At 48.7% G+C, this 20219-nt stretch overlaps 7 protein-coding genes across 7 annotated transcripts; 3 read left to right on the top strand and 4 right to left on the bottom strand.

Moving 5' to 3' along the window:
* Window positions 1-6: 6 nt before the first annotated feature.
* Window positions 7-1377, top strand: EDB82DRAFT_501287 (ATP synthase subunit D). The gene is made up of 6 exons (XM_065608640.1): window positions 7-189; window positions 246-358; window positions 422-432; window positions 507-881; window positions 932-1038; window positions 1088-1377. The coding sequence occupies exons 1-6, from the start codon at window positions 175-177 to the stop codon at window positions 1247-1249; spliced, it is 783 nt and encodes a 260-aa protein (XP_065465008.1). The 5' UTR covers window positions 7-174; the 3' UTR covers window positions 1250-1377.
* A 65-nt stretch (window positions 1378-1442) lies between these two features.
* Window positions 1443-2273, bottom strand: EDB82DRAFT_525371 (uncharacterized protein; the record flags this gene model as incomplete). Its single annotated transcript, XM_025736000.1, has 3 exons — window positions 1443-1822; window positions 1877-2190; window positions 2248-2273. 3 exons carry the CDS (start codon window positions 2271-2273, stop codon window positions 1443-1445), a joined length of 720 nt encoding a protein of 239 aa, XP_025586650.1.
* A 229-nt stretch (window positions 2274-2502) lies between these two features.
* On the top strand, window positions 2503-7604 carry EDB82DRAFT_189583 (EPSP synthase-domain-containing protein). The gene is made up of 2 exons (XM_025736001.2): window positions 2503-7440; window positions 7498-7604. Exons 1-2 carry the CDS (start codon window positions 2800-2802, stop codon window positions 7561-7563), a joined length of 4707 nt encoding a protein of 1568 aa, XP_025586651.1. The 5' UTR covers window positions 2503-2799; the 3' UTR covers window positions 7564-7604.
* Window positions 7605-9503: 1899 nt separating this feature from the next.
* On the bottom strand, window positions 9504-11539 carry EDB82DRAFT_189659 (uncharacterized protein). The gene has a single exon (XM_025736002.2). The coding sequence runs from the start codon at window positions 11411-11413 to the stop codon at window positions 9554-9556; it is 1860 nt and encodes a 619-aa protein (XP_025586652.1). The 5' UTR covers window positions 11414-11539; the 3' UTR covers window positions 9504-9553.
* Window positions 11540-14577: 3038 nt separating this feature from the next.
* EDB82DRAFT_429077 (uncharacterized protein) lies at window positions 14578-14961 on the bottom strand (the record flags this gene model as incomplete). Its single annotated transcript, XM_065607676.1, has 1 exon — window positions 14578-14961. The coding sequence occupies one exon, from the start codon at window positions 14959-14961 to the stop codon at window positions 14578-14580; it is 384 nt and encodes a 127-aa protein (XP_065465009.1).
* Window positions 14962-17495: 2534 nt separating this feature from the next.
* Window positions 17496-18130, bottom strand: EDB82DRAFT_501312 (histone-fold-containing protein; the record flags this gene model as incomplete). Its single annotated transcript, XM_025736003.2, has 3 exons — window positions 17966-18130; window positions 17712-17849; window positions 17496-17661 (listed from the first exon to the last, which is right to left on the bottom strand). Exons 1-3 carry the CDS (start codon window positions 17973-17975, stop codon window positions 17498-17500), a joined length of 312 nt encoding a protein of 103 aa, XP_025586653.1. The 5' UTR covers window positions 17976-18130.
* A 1078-nt stretch (window positions 18131-19208) lies between these two features.
* EDB82DRAFT_501313 (histone-fold-containing protein) lies at window positions 19209-20184 on the top strand. Its single transcript, XM_025736004.2, has 3 exons — window positions 19209-19460; window positions 19538-19674; window positions 19733-20184. Exons 1-3 carry the CDS (start codon window positions 19385-19387, stop codon window positions 19928-19930), a joined length of 411 nt encoding a protein of 136 aa, XP_025586654.1. The 5' UTR covers window positions 19209-19384; the 3' UTR covers window positions 19931-20184.
* The last annotated feature ends 35 nt before the right edge of the window (window positions 20185-20219 follow it).

Raw genomic sequence — 20219 nt, forward strand, 5'->3', positions numbered from 1 at the left:
TTCTACGTAGCTGCTTGGCTGCCCAGTAGCCCAGCAACTCTGAGATAGAGCTGGTGCTTACCAGTTTAGTGGTGTCTCGGCCTTGTGACGATACCCAGCACGCTTCGACGAAACAGGAGCTTCTTCAACTTCACACATACACCTAGCACAGAACACCACCTATTACAACTCAAGATGTCGGGAGCTCAAGTGGGTTATATTAATTCTTCCACGATGGATGGAACGCTGATCTAGAGCTATCGCAGGATCGCGAGGCTGTCTTCCCAACCCGGCAGTCGCTGGGTATCATGAAGGCGAAGCTCAAGGGCGCAGAGATAGGTCACAGTCTGTTGAAAAGAAAGAGTGAGGCCCTGACGAAGTACGCAATTGACCCATACCAATGTATATTTATTTCTACAGTGCACTAATAATTTCGATGCAGACGATTCCGAGGTCAATAACCCCATCCCGCAGCTCTTTACTGCGACCTGAAGTATTCCCAACTGTACTGATACTTTTTGATACAGAGATCACCAAACGAATCGATGAGGCGAAGAGAAAGATGGGAAGAGTAATGCAGATTGCAGCTTTCTCCCTGGCAGAGGTCACCTATGCCGTGGGTGGTGATATTGGCTACCAAGTACAAGAGTCCGCCAAGTCTGCACGATTTCGAGTTCGCACAAAACAAGAAAACGTCTCGGGTGTTTTGCTTCCGGCGTTCGAAAGCTATCTTACCGAAGGCAACAACGATTTCGGCCTGACGGGCTTGGGCAAGGGTGGACAGCAGGTTCAACGCTGCAGAGAGACATATGCTCGTGCTGTAGAAGCACTCGTTGAACTTGCTAGTCTACAGACTGCATTCGTGATCCTTGATGAGGTTATCAAGGTAGTGAATAGGCGCGGTCAGTTCTTTCGACATTGTCCAAAGCCAACGATGCTAATGATTCTCAAGTTAACGCGATCGAACATGTCATCATACCAAGGACCGAGAACACCATCAAGTACATCAACTCTGAGCTAGACGAACTCGATCGTGAGGAATTTTACAGATTGAAGAAGGCATGATCCAACCGCCCGCTACGCAAGGTACAACTCTAACCAATCCCAGGTCGCAAACAAGAAACAGCGCGACACAGCTGTGGCAGACGCCGAGATGAAGGCGCGCCGAGAGGCAGAGGCTGCGGCACAAGGCGAGAAAACATCTCAGAAGAACGACGATACTGCTACAGACGTTCTTGGTGAGAATGACGACGACGACGTCATCTTTTAAACACTCAACACACGACCCAATTGATCAAGATCAGATGATCACACATTGTTTCGTTCACACGGTTGCACTCAGTTCAGAAGCGAGTTAAATGCGAGTCTCGTATATTAGATAAGAAATTATTAGGCCTTTGCAATGACCTACATCATCCCATGATAAAACAAACACTGTACCGTTGCTAGCGTCCTCGCCAAGTCTATTGTCGCTGGTATGTGACCTTGATAGGTTTGTCGCCCAGGTTCAGGCCAGCAGTGTTCTCCTTCGCAGTTATAGCTCCTTGTTCCGCCTCATATTCCACAAAGGCGATGCCACGACGACCAGGAACCAGTCTGACTTCCCGGAAACCTTCGAAGCGTCCAAACACACTTGTCAAAGCCTCGATATCGTAATCTTCGGGTAGATTCTGGACGAAAAGAATCTTGTTGGGTGGAAGGAACTCGTCGAGAACACTGTTTGCTGCTGCTGCGCTGGTAGACTTGAGGCCTGAGGACTTGGCGGCCTTCGCGGGTCTATTGTCGACCGCACCAGAAGCCCGTTTGTTGCTCTGTCTCTGCTCTTCTTCGGCTTTGCGCTTGTCTGTAGAAAGTAAATTAGCGGCTTATCGATGTTAATATGCAAAGAACTACTCACCCTTTTCAGCCTGTCGGTGGCGCTTGTGGTTTTCAAGCTCTTCTTGGCTGCCTGTAAGTTCGACAGTCTTGTCGCTTCGCGATCGTGCCAGGGCAAGCTTCATCGGCTTCTCAAAAAGATCAAATCCATTGATTTCTTCAATGGCCTCATTTGCGCTCTCAGCATTGTCATAGACAATGAACGCCTGGCCTTTTGCGCGAAGGTTCTTCTTCGCGACAATGTCAACAACATTGCCAAACTCGGAGAAAATCGTTCTCAAGGCATCCACCAACGTTTCGAGCTTGACGCGCTCTTCGAGATTCTGAACGTAGACACTACAGAATGTTAGCATAAGATCTCACACGTGGCGTCGGGTGTGCAATGACACGCACGTGGAAATTTGCGATTCTGATGCCATGATTGCGGCTTGCTTGTTTATTGTATTGATGAGCTTGGGAGGAATAATTAGATGGAGAATCGCGAAGCATGAAGTTTGGATTGGTAGACTAAGGCCAGGCACATGTAAGTCCAGATAAGATAAGACGGTCACATGATCTTCTAGCATTATACCTCCCAGGTACACTACAACAGCTATTAAGGCGCTAAGATGTATGGACAGCTGAGCCAACAAAGAAGCTTCTTTACTAACAAAACGATGGCCATTTAGCAGTCGAGCATTCTTATTTATCCGGCGATTCCGTATTTGTTAGTCTACACCAGTGAGAAGCTGCCCCTGGGGTTGACTGCATGAGTCAACCACCTATGAGGTAGGTAGTGGGCGGTCCGTCATCGGAGGACCCCTCTAAATTTTGCCTACCAACCACCACAAGCCATCCCTGCCCCGCCAATTCAACCCTTCAACGAGTCACTCTTTGTGAACCTCGACTTGTATCATTTTGATCAACAGGCAGGTTTTTAGCAATTGTAGCTTGCTGTTACTCAAGATGGCTCAAGCGGGTGGACAAGATCCTACGAGGATTTCTATCCTCGGAGAACCCAACATTATTGTTGATCATGGGCTATGGCTCAACTTTGTCATTGATGATTTACTTCAGAATATCCCAACATCAACCTACGTCCTCATTACCGACACGAACCTCTTCAATACCTACGTTCCTGATTTCCAAAGTCGCTTTGAACATGCGTCTCAAGGAAAGGATACAAGACTTCTGACTTACACAATTCCTCCCGGCGAGGCTTCCAAGAGCCGTGACACCAAAGCTGAAATCGAAGACTGGATGCTTTCCCAACAATGCACTCGCGATACCGTTATTATAGCTCTGGGTGGTGGTGTAATGGGAGACATGATCGGTTACGTTGCAGCAACCTTCATGCGTGGTGTCCGCTTTGTCCAAGTACCCACCACTTTGCTCGCCATGGTCGACTCTTCCATCGGTGGAAAGACTGCCATTGACACACCTATGGGCAAAAATCTTGTCGGTGCTTTCTGGCAGCCAAAGCGCATTTACATTGACTTGACATTCCTCGAGACTCTTCCAGTCCGTGAGTTCATCAATGGCATGGCTGAAGTGATTAAGACTGCCGCCATTTGGAACGAGACCGAGTTCAGTGTCCTCGAGGAATCAGCAGCCCAGATCCTTGAATGCGTTCGTTCAAAGGGTGAAGATCGACTTACCCCCATCAAGGATGTGCTGAAGCGAATTGTTATCGGTTCCGCGGGTGTCAAAGCAGAGGTCGTATCCAGTGACGAGCGAGAAGGCGGCCTTCGCAATCTTCTCAACTTCGGCCACTCTATTGGCCATGCATTCGAAGCTATCTTGACACCCCAGCTTCTCCACGGTGAGGCTGTTGCCATCGGTATGGTGAAAGAAGCTGAGCTCGCCCGCTTCCTCGGTGTTCTGCGCCCAGGCGCTGTTGCGAGACTAGTCAAATGCATCGCTAGTTACGACCTCCCTACCTCCCTACAAGACAAGCGCGTCATTCAGTTGACAGCTGGAAAGAAATGCCCGGTTGATGTCCTGCTGGAAAAGATGGGTGTCGATAAAAAGAATGATGGCAAGAAAAAGAAGATCGTCTTGCTTTCTGCCATTGGTAAATGCCACGAGCCACGCGCCAGCGTTGTAGCGGACAAGACGATCCGAACCATTCTATCATCGTCAGTTCAGGTAACGCCTGGTGTCCCTAAGGACTTGGCCGTCACAGTGGCTCCTCCAGGCTCGAAGAGTATTTCCAACCGAGCTCTCATCTTAGCAGCCCTTGGGTCAGGAACTTGTCGTATTAAGAACCTCCTTCATTCGGATGACACCCAGTACATGCTGTCAGCTATTCATCAACTCGGTGGTGCATCTTACTCTTGGCAAGACGCTGGAGAGGTCCTGGTTGTGGAGGGCAAAGGTGGCAATCTGCAGGCCAGCAAGGAGCCCCTTTACTTGGGAAATGCTGGAACAGCATCCCGTTTCCTGACTACCGTCGTGGCTCTGGCTTCTCCTAGACAGGATACGACTACCAATGTCCTCACTGGTAACGCACGAATGAAGGTTCGTCCGATCGGTGCATTGGTTGACGCTCTGCGCTCGAATGGCCTTGAGATTGAGTATCTTGGCAAGGAGAACAGTCTGCCTCTGCGGATCGACGCCGCTGGCGGTTTTAAGGGAGGCGACATCGAGCTTTCTGCGACCATTTCCTCCCAGTATGTCTCTTCGATTCTTATGGCCGCTCCTTATGCGAAGAGCCCCGTCACACTGCGTCTCGTAGGAGGCAAGCCGATTTCTCAGCTTTACATCGATATGACTATTGCGATGATGGCGTCCTTCGGTATCGATGTCGAGGTCTCTTCTGCAGAGCCCAACACCTACCATATCCCCAAGGGTACTTACAAGAACCCTGCCGAGTATACGATCGAGAGTGACGCAAGCTCGGCGACTTACCCTCTGGCGGTCGCTGCCATCACTGGCACAAAATGCACGATCCCCAACATTGGCTCAAAGTCTCTGCAGGGTGATGCTCGCTTTGCCGTCGATGTGTTGCGACCTATGGGTTGCTCTGTTGAGCAATCTGACTACTCCACAACTGTCACAGGCCCAGCTCCTGGTCATCTCAAGGCTTTGGCCCATGTCGACATGGAACCGATGACCGATGCGTTCCTCACGGCATCAGTCTTGGCCGCCGTGGCTTCTGGCACGACCCAAATTACAGGCATTGCGAATCAGCGGGTTAAGGAGTGCAATCGTATTGCCGCTATGAAAGACCAGCTCGCAAAGTTTGGTGTACAATGCAACGAGCTTGACGATGGTATCGAAGTGATCGGAAAGGGTCAAGATGGTGGTGTCTCGACACCAGAGGTTGGCATCCATTGCTACGACGACCATCGTGTTGCGATGAGCTTCAGTGTTCTGGCCGTTGCTTCACCGGGCCCCGTCATCATCACTGAGAGAGAATGTGTTGGCAAAACATGGCCTGGATGGTGGGACATCCTATCCCAAGTCTTCAAGGTTGATATGGTTGGTCATGAGTCAGATGCTGACGTCCACGACGAAGAGGTTGAAGAAAAGACATTGGAAAGCTCCGTCTTCATCATTGGTATGAGAGGTGCTGGTAAGACCACTGCTGGTAACTGGATGGCTAAGATTCTTGGCTGGAAATTCATCGACCTGGATCAGGAGCTCGAGAGGAGAGCGGGATGTACCATCCCCGAAATGATCAGGGGTGACCGTGGATGGGATGGTTTCCGCAAGGACGAGCTGGCTCTGTTGCAAGACGTTATGGAGAAGAACAAGACCGGGCACGTCTTTTCGTGCGGTGGTGGTCTTGTGGAAACCCCTGAGGCTAGGGAACTTCTCAAGAACTACGGGGCAAATGGCGGCAATGTGCTGTTGGTTCATCGTGACACCGATCAAGTGGTTGAGTATCTCAACCGGGATAAGACTCGCCCAGCTTACACAAGCGAGATCCTACAGGTCTACCTACGTCGCAAGGACTTTTACAACGAGTGCAGTACCCACCTGTACTACAGCCCGCATTCCGAGTCATCTGGCCGTCAAAGTCACATCCCTCATGATTTCCAGCAATTTGTCCATTCTATCGCAGGCAAAAACACTCACTTCAAGGACGTCTTGAACAAGGACCATAGCTTCTTTGTGTCTTTGACTGTGCCTGATGTGGATCAAGCTGTTGATCTTCTACCAGAGGTTGTGGTTGGCTCCGATGCCGTCGAACTCCGAGTAGATCTCCTCCAAGACCGTTCAATAGACTCTGTTACCCGTCAAATTTCGACTCTTCGAGCGTCCGCAAAGAAACCTATTGTTTTCACTTTGCGAACTGAGTCACAAGGAGGAAAGTTCCCTGATACTGCTTACGAGGAGGGTCTTGAACTCTACCGCCTGGCCGTGCGAATGGGAATGGAGTACATTGATGTTGAAATGACTCTCCCAGACGATATCATCAAGGCTGTAACAGAGTCCCGTGGCCGTTCACGCATCATTGCCTCGCACCATGACCCCAAGGGCACCATGTCATGGAAGAATGCCTCTTGGATTCAGTACTACAACCGTGCCTTACAATACGGTGACATTATTAAGCTTGTCGGTATTGCTCGTACTCCTGAGGATAACTTCGATCTCGCCAGGTTCAAGGCCAGAATGCAGGAAGCGCAGAAGACACCCATGATTTCCATGAACATGGGCAAAGCAGGCAAGTTGAGCCGCGTTCTCAACGGCTTCCTGACACCTGTATCGCACCCAGCTCTTCCCTTCAAGGCTGCACCTGGGCAAATGTCTGCGGCTGAGATCCGTCAAGCTCTGGCATTACTGGGCGACTTGGAACCTCACAACTTTTACTTGTTCGGAAAGCCAATCTCAGCTTCACGATCACCTCCTCTTCACAACACTCTGTTCAGGCAGACTGGTCTGCCTCATCAGTATCACCGTCTTGAAACTGACAATATTGAGAACGTTTGTGATGTCCTCAAGTCTCCTGATTTTGGCGGCGCCTCAGTGACCATTCCTCTCAAGCTGGACATCATGGACAAACTCGATGAGCTCTCGGACGCAGCCCGCACCATTGGAGCTGTTAACACCGTGGTGCCATTCGGTAAGCCCGACGTTGACGGGCGTCGACGTCTCCTAGGCGACAACACCGACTGGAGGGGTATGGTTCACGCTCTCCGCCACGCTGGTATTGAGGGACAAGACACAGACAACAAGGGAGCGGCCATGGTGGTAGGCTCAGGGGGTACCACCCGAGCTGCTATTTTTGCGCTTCACTCATTAGGATTCGGGCCAATCTACATTGCCGCTCGCAATCAGGATAAGGCGGATGCTATTGCTGCCGACTTCCCAAAGGAGTATCAGCTTGAAGGTATCAGTCAGGCTTCAGGTGCCGAGAAGGTGTCAGAACACTTGAAGGTTGTCATTAGCACTATTCCCGCTGATCGGCCCATTGACCCAACTCTACAAGAGCTAGTTGCTATCGTTCTTGGCAGGCCAGCTCCTGATGGGGAGCGTAGGGTTCTCCTTGAGATGGCATACAAGCCTAGCCACACCCCAATTATGCAGCTGGCAGATGAAGCAGGCAACTGGACTACAATCCCAGGTCTCGAGGTGCTTTCATCTCAGGGCTGGTACCAGGTAAGCAAATCGTCATAGTTCTCAGCAAGTTTCACGCAACTAATCTTCTCGTTTTAGTTTGAGTTATGGACAGGCATTACCCCACTGTACAAGGACGCCCGTGCGGCTGTCCTAGGCGAGTAAGGATTTCTGCTTGTCGATGACGACGTAAGGATATATCAAATTTACAAACGAACGCTTTCCATCTAAATCGGACCACCTATACTCAGAGTGGACGAAAAATGACGGCGTTGTTGGTGGGGAAAAGGGAACCCGGCTTTGGTAGGATAGAAAGAAATTGAGACACTACATATGTCAAACTGTTCACAAAAAAAAATTGTTGGTCGGTACGACGTCGTACGGCCTGAAATTGCTGCATTTGGAAAAGCTAGAGCGGGGGACCAAATCTCCCAGCAGTGACGTTATTCAGACTATGCCGTGCCGCGAAGGAACATGTCGACCCCTCCCAGCCCTACCTAAATTTGTATATGTGCCTATGCATTGCGTCAAGGGTGGGGAAAACACTGTAGTCCATGAAACCCATTTGCACAACGCAAAACGAAACCTGCATTGAGCATCTTTCGTCATGTAAACAATGCAGTAATCGTACGAGGTGTGCTGTACCTGTGCATATGAATCCTCAAGCGAACCTGTACAGTACAGATAGCGTGCATTACAGAAACGACTGAGGGACGAAGCAAACAGAGAGTATCCGTTGTCATCCATGGTATCACAGTAAACGACTAGTCAACACGAAATGTTGTAGACCCAATGCAAAATGCAAACGAGATTATCTTCCAACGACGTCAGAAGGGGTGCGATATCATTCTCTCTTGTAACTTGTGTCAACCTACTTACATCATGTCTCAGTCTCCTTGCAACGATGTATACTATGGGACGTGAGAGCTATGATGTTGATCAGCAGTCGAGCTTTCAGCTCAATTCCATCATCGGTGCATATCAATGATCGTTTAGCATGGGTCAGATCTGCGATGTTAGCGTCAACCGTTAAACAGCCTCTTAGATAGATTGCTACACATATTTATGGGGGAGATTACTATGCTACCAATGACAACACCACTTGCATCATCGCAATGAAACAACAAAAATGATTGGCGCACTTAAAATCAGAATGGCATATCCGTCACAGATGGACCCTTGGTTTTCTTGTTATATCATATTTTTAATGGTAAATTATGTAATTACATATTAGAGATCTGTTATTAAACTACGAAGGTCAATGAGTTACTACTGGCCATTTCACGAGACGGGCTCAACTAAATTTTAACAACACAAGTAGACTGGAAAGTTATGGTAGTACCAAAATGATATAATCATAATATTCGTTATCAAAATACAACGCTATATAGTCAACCGTAACGCTTCTTTTTATCTAGACCATATTCCGTTTTCTCAAGTCTTTCCCAATATTCAGACGATAATATCCTGGCCAGCCAGACATCCTCGATAAACAGTTTATAACCGCTCATAATATGTAAAGAATCAATGATTCGTAATGTACAGGGCAAGCAGTACGGGTGTTGATCCGTTATCTTCCATCCGCTTCGATTGGACGCCGAACAAAAAAAGAGAATTAAAACCAGGGTAGAAGTACACGGTACATTAGGTACAATAAGTACAAGATTTGTGGATGTATGTTGGCGAGTGGGTGGGTGAATGGGATGGCCAAGCGGTGCGTATCGTATCCATGACGGGCGCCATGTCATCATCAAGCAGTGTCAGGGAACGTCGGTGGTGGATGACTGAGACTTGGGCGGAGCCATGTGATGTCACAGTCATAATGAATGGATCGGTCGTGACGTCAGTCGAAAGGACCCTTACTGCAGGAAGGACCCTTGGGTCCACTTTTCCGCATTGGAGACCGGGGCTCTATCGTGTTGGGCTCTTAATTAGCCAACCCGATTTGAACGACTCGAAGCCTTGCGACGATCGCTCCACAAGCGCCAAGCCTTGTTTTGACGGTGGTCCACGTCATGCAGCATCATCCAACGCCGGATACAACTTCCGCCAATGAACCCACCAGTCAGTAATCTGGTAACTTGAAGTCGTCTTCAGGGGTAGCATCGTGGGGGAGGTATCGAGTGCAGCTATGCTTGTTCAGGCACTAAACAGCTCAAGCACCTCCACGACGTCTGTGCTTTCCCGGAAGCTCCATGTCCGGATGACACACCCGGTAGTGTCTGGTGAGGGCGTCTGCACGGCTGAATGTCTTCTCTTCAGTGCAGAGGTCACATCGCACCTTCTGCTTTCTAGCGTTGTGGATAGTATCCTCGTGGCGGGTAAGGTCGTATGGCCGAGAGAAAACAGTGTTGCAGGGCTTGCCAGTGCTTGGGTTGATTCGATCACAGCGATGAGGACCAGCTTGACTGTTCAACAATGAAGTTGTCATGCTAATATCTCGAGGGCGAGCAGGACCCATTGTCTGTGTCTGACGGTGACCTTCTCGCTTGTGCTTCTGAAGCTGTGCTGGTGTGTCGAATCGTAGAGTGCAGCCGTGATATGTGCAAGTGTAAGTGCCACCATCGGCAGCGGTGTTGATAGGGCGGGTTGCTGGAGTGGCGTTGCGGGACCCGTTTGAACTTGAACCAGTTGAACTCAGACGAGGAGGGCTATCATGGCTGATTCGTGTCGGGTGTGCGATGAATGGGTATTGCTGTGGCACTGTAATACCAGGAGCTCCGTGAGGTGGAAGAAAGTTGAATTGATGTTGAGCATGTGTTTCGGGAACTGACTCCTGCGAACTCATCATAGCCTTGGGAAACTGGTCCATACCAAATCCATCCTGGGGGAAGAGAGGGAAGTTGTTGTCGCCCTCAGACTCGTTAAACTCCAGGATAGCATCCTTGGGAGAGATGGTCTTTGGTGTCTCGGGCTCCTGCTTCATGTTCATCTGCTGTTGAATGAACTGGGCGTCTTGCTGAGCCTTGGTTTGCTCTCGAATGCGCTGAGCGCTGTTGAATGGCATGTTTTGGTTAAGGTTGGGGTTTCCGAAATCGTGGGCCGGTGATGGTGCCAGAGGTGATCCTGTGCGGAACGGTGATCTATCCCGTGAAGTGCTGGAGGCTGGTGAATGGGCAGCGCTGAGATGCTGGTTGTTGGCTGCATGAAGTCGCTGGTTAAAAACGTCGTTTGTGGGTGACACTGAGACTTGAGCCTGAGAGGGAGGAGGCGTAGATGTGACGGCGAAGTTGGGGCTGTAAAGTTCATCGCCATAGATATCCGTCATAGTTCTGTCGAGCTTTGGGGCATTTGGAAAGCCTAGACGATCAAATTGTGAGTCCTTGCTTGCAATTGATGAGTAATAAAGGTTATTACCTTTTCTTCTTCTCTCTGTGACATCTGTTTCACCAACTGTAGGCGTGGCAGGTGAGTCACCTGCGATGGAACTCGCCACCGAGGCAGGATGAGAACGGGTAGAGCCACCGAGATATTCAGGAGCATGCATGAGTCCTCGGTCCATTCTGGGCTTGCCATTAGGTCCAGGAAGTGTAACCGGATAGTTCATGTCAGGCATGGCGTGCTGTTCCATTCCTCCACAATTTTGATATGCTGCATACGAAGGCATTGACTTGGCTAGTTGATAGTGTGATGATGAATTGCCTTGGTCGTTGGCGTCTGTGATGGCGATGAATGGGCCGGGTATGTTGTGGTTGTTGAAAGGAGAAGTAGGTCCTGCAGTAGAAGATCCAAGCGATGACAAGGAGGTTTCACGCTGGTGAGCGGCGCGAGACCTTGGAGTCTGCTGGGCGAGTCCCCAGTTTTCGTTAGGCATGAGCTCGGTAGGTAATTGCTGGCTCAGAGCAGCAATCTCAGCGTCGTAATTCGATCTTGGAATATCCGAGTAAGAAGCAGCGTTGTATTCGGCGTGACAATTTTGGGCGAAAGGATACTGCTGCTGAGAGTTGGAAGAGTTGTTCTGAAGATGTTGTTGGAGTTGAAATTGTTGCTGGTGTAGGCGGGGAATCGATAACATGGTGAAGTGTAAAGACAAATTGTGTGTTTAAGGTTGACAAGAAAGTGGCAAAAGGCGGGAAGGCTCGTCTTTATAAAGCAAGGGACCTTTCGAACAAACTACCTGGAGTCTGTAGATGGAAACCAAAAGACAAATGATGGATCCCCTTCCTTGGCCGATAGTCTTGTACAGTACCTGTAGTACAAGCAATCGTAGGTGCACCCCCTCCGGCTCATTCGAGACTAAGAAGACCCTGGACCCACTCAATGATGTACAGAGCAGGGTCAAGGCTGGGATTGTATAAGCATGACTGGCTGGCCTAGACTCGGATATGGGCCAGAAAAAGAAACAAGCGTACCGGAGCATGTACCTCTGCGTAGGGGGTTTAACCTAAACAGATCTTGGAAAGAAGGTGGGGTGTGCAGTGATGTCTCAGTGGATGTGGTATGTAAAAGTCGTCAGGTTGCGAAACTACCTACCTAATGGTGTGTGGACGTTTTCTTCGTTTTTTCCCCTCCTACCCGGCTACATGCTACATGCTACCATTAATGCGCTACGTAGTGTCCTTTTCCTGATGAATGATGGCTGATTGATGATGGATGATGCTGATGATGTCTGGGATCCCCATTCGATATGACTATCGTCACTGATCTTCTCGATGCTTCAGGTAGCTTCCGGGTACTTCTCCAAGCAAAATGTTGCATTTTCCTTACTGCATTACTTAATTATGCTGTGCCTTTTTCAAGATGTATTGATTTCCAATACATTACTTAATTCGCAAGACGAGGACATCGACTGCAATACACGAAGCGCGAGCCTTGGTTGTCGGGTCCGAGGTTCCCTCCCACAAGCCCTCCTGCGCCAGACAAGCCCGCCCGTTCAGTACCTTACCTATTGCATACCATGCCGTTCCTAGCAGATAACAAGGGTGCAATACGTATCATTTAGGTTTTCCCAACGTCAAGCCCAGGTCTCAGTGGAAGGACCAAGTCCAGCTTGGGTGGTAGCTGCAGGGCTCTGACGCCAATAGGGGCCCATCAGCGACGGTGCCCAATAGGCTATCCCAATGCCTTTGACCTCTGACGCTGTAGAGGAAAATCTTAGCCTGCCCCAGCATACTCAAGTTTTTCCAGGCTTGTTGAGCGGTTCCACTGACGTAGTCTAGCCCCGCCGATCCTTTCGCTATCATCGCTCACTTTCATACCGACGTAGCTGCGTTTCCTTCCATGGCAGTTTCAATTTCGGCAACGGCACAGCCACATATCATGCTTTGTAATCGAGTTTCTGCGCCACTTCGATTTTTCCGCCACACTCTATCTGAGTCTATCTCGGTCTACATGCACGGAACTACGGACATACTCCAAATTTGTCATCACATGATGAGTCTTCGTCGTGGGTCACATGAGACTCGTTGTCGTATGTCAATACATCAAGATGTACTGTACATACGATGAAGCCAAGTAAACCAAGATGAGCTGCCTGTTCTCGATCAGTCTAGTGAGCACGAACCAAGAGTTAATAGTGGGAGAGAAACTTATTCGATCTACTCATCGCATGACACGCCAGATGGGGTGACAAGGCACGTGTTTATTTCTCTACTTGTTTCTGAACTGCCAGTTCAGCACCTCGCATGTCTTTTTCCGACAACTACCACCCACTACGGGAAAAGTCTGCAAAAAGGGTAAAGTCAGGGAGTCAATGAGAAAAAAACTCTTCAACTTACAGCTATCAAAGGGATATACATTGCTGTACAATTAGACTTGCGACGCAGGAACCCACCCTAGTTGCATTTTACTCATAGCACACCCTACCAAGCAAATCAAGAAGCATCGTGGTAGGACAAACGACAAATCTCGAGCTGCCAGAGTGACAGCGTTCTCGGCCTGACCGACCCGCTACAGCTAACCGTACCAGTTGCCGGGTTCTATCGGACTTGGTAACGCAACCAATCATATGTGTGGCGCGTCAACCCGCTAAGCCACAATTACAGAGTGCACCCTGGTCCTTTCCATTTTTAAGTTGGCTAGATCGATCTTTTACCCACAACAGAAGCTCGCTGTCTTGTGTTTCTCCGCGTGAGTAGAGTACAGCGACGGACCACCCGAGAAGCAGTTTAGTTGATAGTCGTGTTTCAACGGGTTATCGGACAAGATTTCTCAATATGGATAGGAAGAGGGAGCTTTCGTTGCGTCTAGCCCTTGATTGATGAACAGATGCATGCATACAGGTATGGGTGATCATCCGGCTGCTTGGTATCAGCACAAACCGTCTATAATTCAAGAGATAGACACACCTCATCCCCGTAATAATGTTTAGAAATCCACTCGCATTCGGGCTGAGTTGATGAATTAGGCTGGGGTGACTCATTCATACTGTACAGCGAAGCTGATGAATCACTCCTTCGGTATTCCACTGTGCCAGGGTTGGACGGAGGTTCACGCAATGCTTGACATGCTACCTCCGTATGTACAGGAATCTCGATTTGCCGGTCCGAGAGCACGGTTTTGAGATCGCTTCGGATTTCGTTTATGCACACTGGCAGTACTTTACGTGCGAACTAGGCACTCTTGATTCAACTCCGCGGGTAAGGCTGGAGACCAATGGACCCGCAACGGCTACGGCTCCAGCCGGACGATCCGCCACTTTTTGTTCTTTTGAGCCAGAGTCCAAGCTGTCTTGAGACGTCTGGTCTAATTCCATCTATCAATGAGGCAGATCCACGGGGCGAATCTCTTTAGTGTTTGGCCTGTGAACTTCTGGGGTGCCAAGTAAAAATTCCAATTGGTATATCTTTGAGCTTATCAAGGATAGAAAGATACGCTGTATGAGAATCTTTGCCAGTTTCAGAGCATTAACTGCACAGCCACAGCTCGCGATGTATATACGGCTTTCGACCACTTCTTTCCATCACATGACAAGTCTATGTTACGTGACATGACATTTAATTGACGGGACGCCGGTACGGCGTCTGGAAACCTGGGTACTATACTCAAAAATGTGTAGAGACTATCCTGGATGCCTAGTACCCAAGACTCCCCGTGCCAGAGTGCTGGGTATCATCTCCAGAGTCCGAGCTTCCCTACAACGTTCCATCTTTCACCCCCAGAACCACTCCGAGCCTTAGTTGTCCTCATTCCATCTAAAGATTATGTGAGCATATATCAGCATCAGAAAACGAGATGTACTCACCTGTGATCGCATTTCTCACAATAGTGAAACGATGTCGTTCCCTCATCGGCACTTCTAAGCTGGAGGGCAGTGTAACGCACCTCTTGCGCGTCACATTTTAAGTTTGTGCACTCCTCGGCTATCGTGCACCAGGTATCTAGTGAGGATATCTTTTCGGCATGTTGAACCATGGCGTTTTGCACACTCCGGCAGGATCCTTCACCATGGAGACGCTGACGGTGCCTATCAAAGTGTCTGGGACGAGACAGTTCTTTAGTGACGTGTGCAAGACGGAGCGATGATGGATACGAACTCTTGCTCACCACCCCGCAACAGTCGCACTCGACCTCCGGGTTCTGTGTTTTTGGGAGTAAGATCCCACAGGGGCTACAAAATTGCATAGGCATGGTTCTCTGATTGGTGTTATTCAGTTGGGCAAGGTAATGTTGGATGAGAATGGAAAGTCAAGTAAGTCAGCGTATATTTTAGCAGCTACAGTATGTGTCACAGAATTTCTATCTTGATTAAGTACGGTTTCTGTGTGAAACCTCCATCATCGTAGAGTTAGAATTGCGCTGTCAAATCTTGCTTGGTATTATCGTCAATTAACTGGATCTCCCACAAGCCAAAAAGTCAATCAGGTTAACACAGCAAAAGTCACAAAACAAGTGAATTTACCCAAACTGAACACGTCTTCTGATTTTTTTTAACCATGAAACCCTCGTGTACTGGCTTGGTGTATCGCCAGTCCCCAACTGTTTCTGATATGGATTTGACGTTTTGTATAAAGCGATACTACAGACTGGAAAGTCAACCACTAATCCTAAGTGCACAATAATGAACAACCTAATGTTCTACTCTAAATTGGCATAACTTATCTAATTACTACTTGGATCTCTCATTCTTCTAGCAGTCAACTTTTGATGATATAACGAGAGCACTCAGGTTGTATAAGTTGTGTAAGCAGCCACAATCAATTCGACTCTAGCTGCAAGGCTGGACAGGGCTGTTGAATTCCGACCGAAGAGCGAGACATTTCCCGAGCATAAATCGCATGTTCCACACTAGGGGATTGAAAACTTCCATGCATTAGTTCTCACCGTTCCATCCTACTCTATCTGACCTTCCCCCGATGTGGCTTGAATTTACTACTCTTTGTTGGGGCATAGATCTCGTTTCCAGATTTCAGCTTTTCCGGTTCGGCCTCGCCGTGTGTGGGGGGTTTGTTTAGTGTTGTACCGCATTCAAGTTTATAGCGCTATACCTAAAGGATATGCAAAACGGCAGTGACAAATCCACTGCCGGCTGCAACGGTCGGGCTATGCATTCCCGGCTAACACCATTATTTCCGTCGCTCTCGGGTTTTGAGCGTTGTCCGAGTCTATCCCTCGCTTTCTCTTTTGGCAGGAATTGGTAATCAGTCGCATTCGCATGATTTCCACGGACACAGCCTTCTGGTCAGATTTTTGTTTTCAAGGCTTGGCAAATATTTGTAGCGATGTATAGTACGGGCAGAGTACGCCGATGGAGATTCAACTGACCCCGGATCTCAAATGTGGCAACCTCTAATTTTAGCTTGCTTCCACGTGGTCCAGGCCCGACGATCGTTTGATCTCGCCACCCGTAGGCTCCGTTACCCGACAGATTCGGCCGATTGACAAGTATCGCTAATGTCGACATTCAGATAAGCAAGGATGAGCCTCTCTAATCGTTGAGGTATGCAATCTCAGGTTTATCGACAACGACCAGGGCAATCAATGAGTTCTTGATTCAGCCTTTCTGCCAAGATCTCGTATTTCTCCCTTGTTGAATTGGGCCGGTCCAGAATTGTAATGTTCAGTCATCTGTGAATATGGCTAAGGTAGTCACGCGGCTCAGGCTGATAGACCTAAGCCCATTTACTAATTCCAACGGATGTATCCAGTAACTTGGTATATGTGACTCATCCATTGAGTGGCGCAATGCTGATTGAAGCGAGTGCGACGTCTCCCAGTAGAGTTAACAGCTTGGTCCATGACATGCTCTAGGGTAGGTTTTTTGGACCAAGCTGTCCCATTACGAAGCCAATAGAAAGTTGCACCGTATGCTTCTCGACATAATTCTATTGGACATAATTCTGTTCTTGACTTGATATCAGGGATCTTGTCTTACGAACCGTTTCGGGCAGCTTGGTCGTTCTCATCATGTGAGCAATGACCAAGTAATGACAAAACCAAAAGGACATGCCAACGGACGCTTCGTATGCTGACATATTTGGGTTTGGAATCACGATCTGACTGCAAAACAACTCGGGTTCAAGTTGGACATTAAAGCCCATTCGATTGACGCAAAACCCTGGGAACTTTTGCATCATGATGCCTGTAAGATCATCACCAACGTTCTGTCACAAACCCATCTAGTTAAGATTCAACACTTTTACTCCAGCTATACCTGGGACCATAGCTGTCGACACGCGTGCATCAACGACGATGCATATACATAAACTTATACATTACAGTAGCACCATGTCACTTGCACTATCACAGTCCGCAAACGTCCCAGCCGGTTCTTCTTAGCTCGCCAGTTTGACTTCAAACCTAAATGGATACACTGCGGGCCATTACATATACAGCGCGTGGCATGACGCGTTACCGCACAGCGGGGATGCGACGCGCTTGAGATCACTAGCAATACACATTTGACCACATGGTTCGGAGGCAAACACATCTACAGTATTATCATTTGCATTTAGTCACGCCGGTTGGCTATCATGGTGATCAATATCGCCTCGAGGGCATTTTCGATTATCCCCGAATGTAATCCCCCAAATCCCTTATGGTACAAAACACCCAAAAACAATAACCGGACCCATATGTCATCATGAAACACCCTACAAGGTCCTGCGCAGCAAGCAGTCGACCGCAAAGATTCGTAACAGGCATGTAAAACAAAAAGCGCTTAACCACCGAAACCGTAGAGGGTACGTCCCTGTCGCTTCAGGGCGTAGACAACGTCGAGAGATGTGACGGTCTTTCGCTTGGCGTGCTCGGTGTAGGTGACGGCGTCACGGATGACACCCTCAAGGAAGGTCTTCAGGACACCACGGGTCTCCTCGTAGATCACTGCGTAATTGGTTAGATACTGCTTGGTGTGCGTTTCAGAGTGAACTTACTGGCAGAGATACGCTTGACACCACCACGACGAGCGAGACGTCGGATAGCGGGCTTTGTGATACCCTGGATGTTGTCTCGCAAGATCTTTCGGTGACGCTTGGCACCGCCCTTGCCGAGACCCTTTCCGCCCTTGCCGCCTGTCGATGGGTTAGTATTGATGTCATTGTAGATGTGTGCGAAGCGCGTTGTTGGACGCGTCGGTGTGTGATGCGCATGCTTAGGGGCGATGCGGTGGGAAGACAAGGCTACTTACGTCCAGTCATGTTGATGGTTTGAGGTGTGAAAGTTGTGGATAGAGATATACACGCTAGGTGTATACTGTAGTTTGATGGGTATAGAGTCGTGGGATGGAAGTGATGAAGTATGAGGTGTAGAAGTGAAGGGTGGGAGTGCGAGAGCTTAAGTACGAGTGGGCCAGATTCGTGATCAGTTGGGAAGACCCACTCTGTGATCTTGATCCCTGCTTGTGAGACGCGATGAGTGACGCGAAAATCGGCGCGGGCGAATTAAAAATTCGGACTGCGTTGATTTTCAAAAGCGGGGTGGTCTTCAGCAACAGGGTCATCCACCAACAGCGCTAGAGTTACCCATGGACGCCTTATTGATGGGTAAGTTTCACTGGGCCTCAACTTGCTGGTTCAGGGTAGATGATGCATTTTGTTGCATGATATGTGAATGTTTGTGACCAGGTACTACATGGACAGTATGTAAATGAATGAATGACAATGAGAGTTCATTACTCATGCTCTGTAGTGTCTTTGTTTTCTTTGTGACTCATATGTTTATGTGCTGTTGTGGTGACTTATGATAAAAGCAGCTGAAAGTGAAGATATTGACAATGAAATATCAAACATATGAAACGACATTAATAGACTCAAACGTATAACAAAGTTAGAGTATCCAGAATAAATATCAGTGCACCATCTTTAGCAGACACGGTAAAGCATAGATATTTTTTATTAATAAATTTTTTAGATTAAAACGGTAAATAACATAGGTCTAGACTATAGTGACAAGGCACAACAAGAGCAATAAAGAATCCATAGAGAAACCCCAACCGACTGACTCAGTCGATACCAAGTGTATGCAGCCCAACCCAGAGGCAATAAACTACAACTACGTACTATGCAGACGGATACAGGCATGCTCCAGCTACTCAGATAGTGTCGTACTGTAAACGTTCCCCAGAATCTGGTCCGTTTCCCCGGGATGTTCTTTTGCCTCAGTTACCAAGTGCCGCACCCGTGAGCGTTGCCTATCTAACCTTACTGTGGTTACTCACCAAATTCGCCATTGGTTGCCTTGCAGAAACAGATCAGATCAAAAAGGCTGGGCCACAAAGCGTGGAGCATTCCAGCTGCGTGGAGGAATTTCGAGCCAATGGAAATTCAGTACGCAAGATGGTTTTTTTTGCACAACTAAAGCCTGCATTTTAGGCTTGGGTCCATTTTTCCATTTTCGGTGGGTGATTAGGAAAAACGCACTCCAATCAGCGCGCACGGTCCACAGGAAGTCAGATCAGCCGCCGCCTAATGCCACAGGTATAAAGGATTCCCCCCGCCTGCTCCCTCTCTCAACTTTCCTTTCTGCATCACACACCCACTTCAGCCTTCCACCCCCACAACCATCAACACAACAACAACAACTTTCTACATCATATCAATCATCAACAATGGCTCGCACTAAGCAAACCGCCCGCAAGTCCACTGGTGGCAAGGCCCCTCGCAAGCAGCTCGCTTCCAAGGCTGGTAAGTCTTCACCGCGACTTGACGCGACACGCGTCTTTAATTATCATCAAGAGCATCATCGCTAACATATTCATCAGCCCGCAAGTCCGCCCCCTCTACCGGTGGTGTCAAGAAGCCTCACCGCTACAAGCCCGGTACCGTCGCTCTCCGTGAGATTCGACGATACCAGAAGTCCACTGAGCTTCTCATCCGAAAGCTCCCCTTCCAGCGTCTCGTAAGCATCACTCACATATCTCATCATCGCTTGGCATCAACTAACATTCAATCAACAGGTCCGTGAGATTGCCCAGGACTTCAAGTCTGATCTCCGATTCCAGTCCTCCGCCATCGGTGCTCTCCAGGAGTCCGTTGAGTCCTACCTTGTCTCTCTCTTCGAGGACACCAACCTCTGCGCCATCCACGCCAAGCGTGTCACCATTCAGAGCAAGGATATCCAGCTTGCCCGCCGCCTCCGAGGCGAGCGCAACTAAGCGCTTGGGGTGATGGAAGGATAACGAATTTTTTGCTTTGACACGAGGGAATATCATGGTTATGGGGATAATCAAGGCGTTCACTAGGAACATGTTTTATACACAGGCTTGTACACTAAATGGCAAGCGAGTTTAGCTGCCCTTTCACAATCGACCAAAAGGTCTTTCATCGTTATATCTTGTTCCTTGTATGACTCGCCACCGACAAAAAAATTAAGTAGTTTAATCGCCATCGCGCGCACACTTCAGTAAATCGTGACCATCGCATTAAGAGTAAACGCACGCGCCT

This window comes from Fusarium venenatum (genome assembly GCF_020744135.1).
Source record: "Fusarium venenatum strain MPI-CAGE-CH-0201 chromosome Unknown EDB82scaffold_2, whole genome shotgun sequence".
Lineage (NCBI taxonomy): Eukaryota > Fungi > Ascomycota > Sordariomycetes > Hypocreales > Nectriaceae > Fusarium > Fusarium venenatum.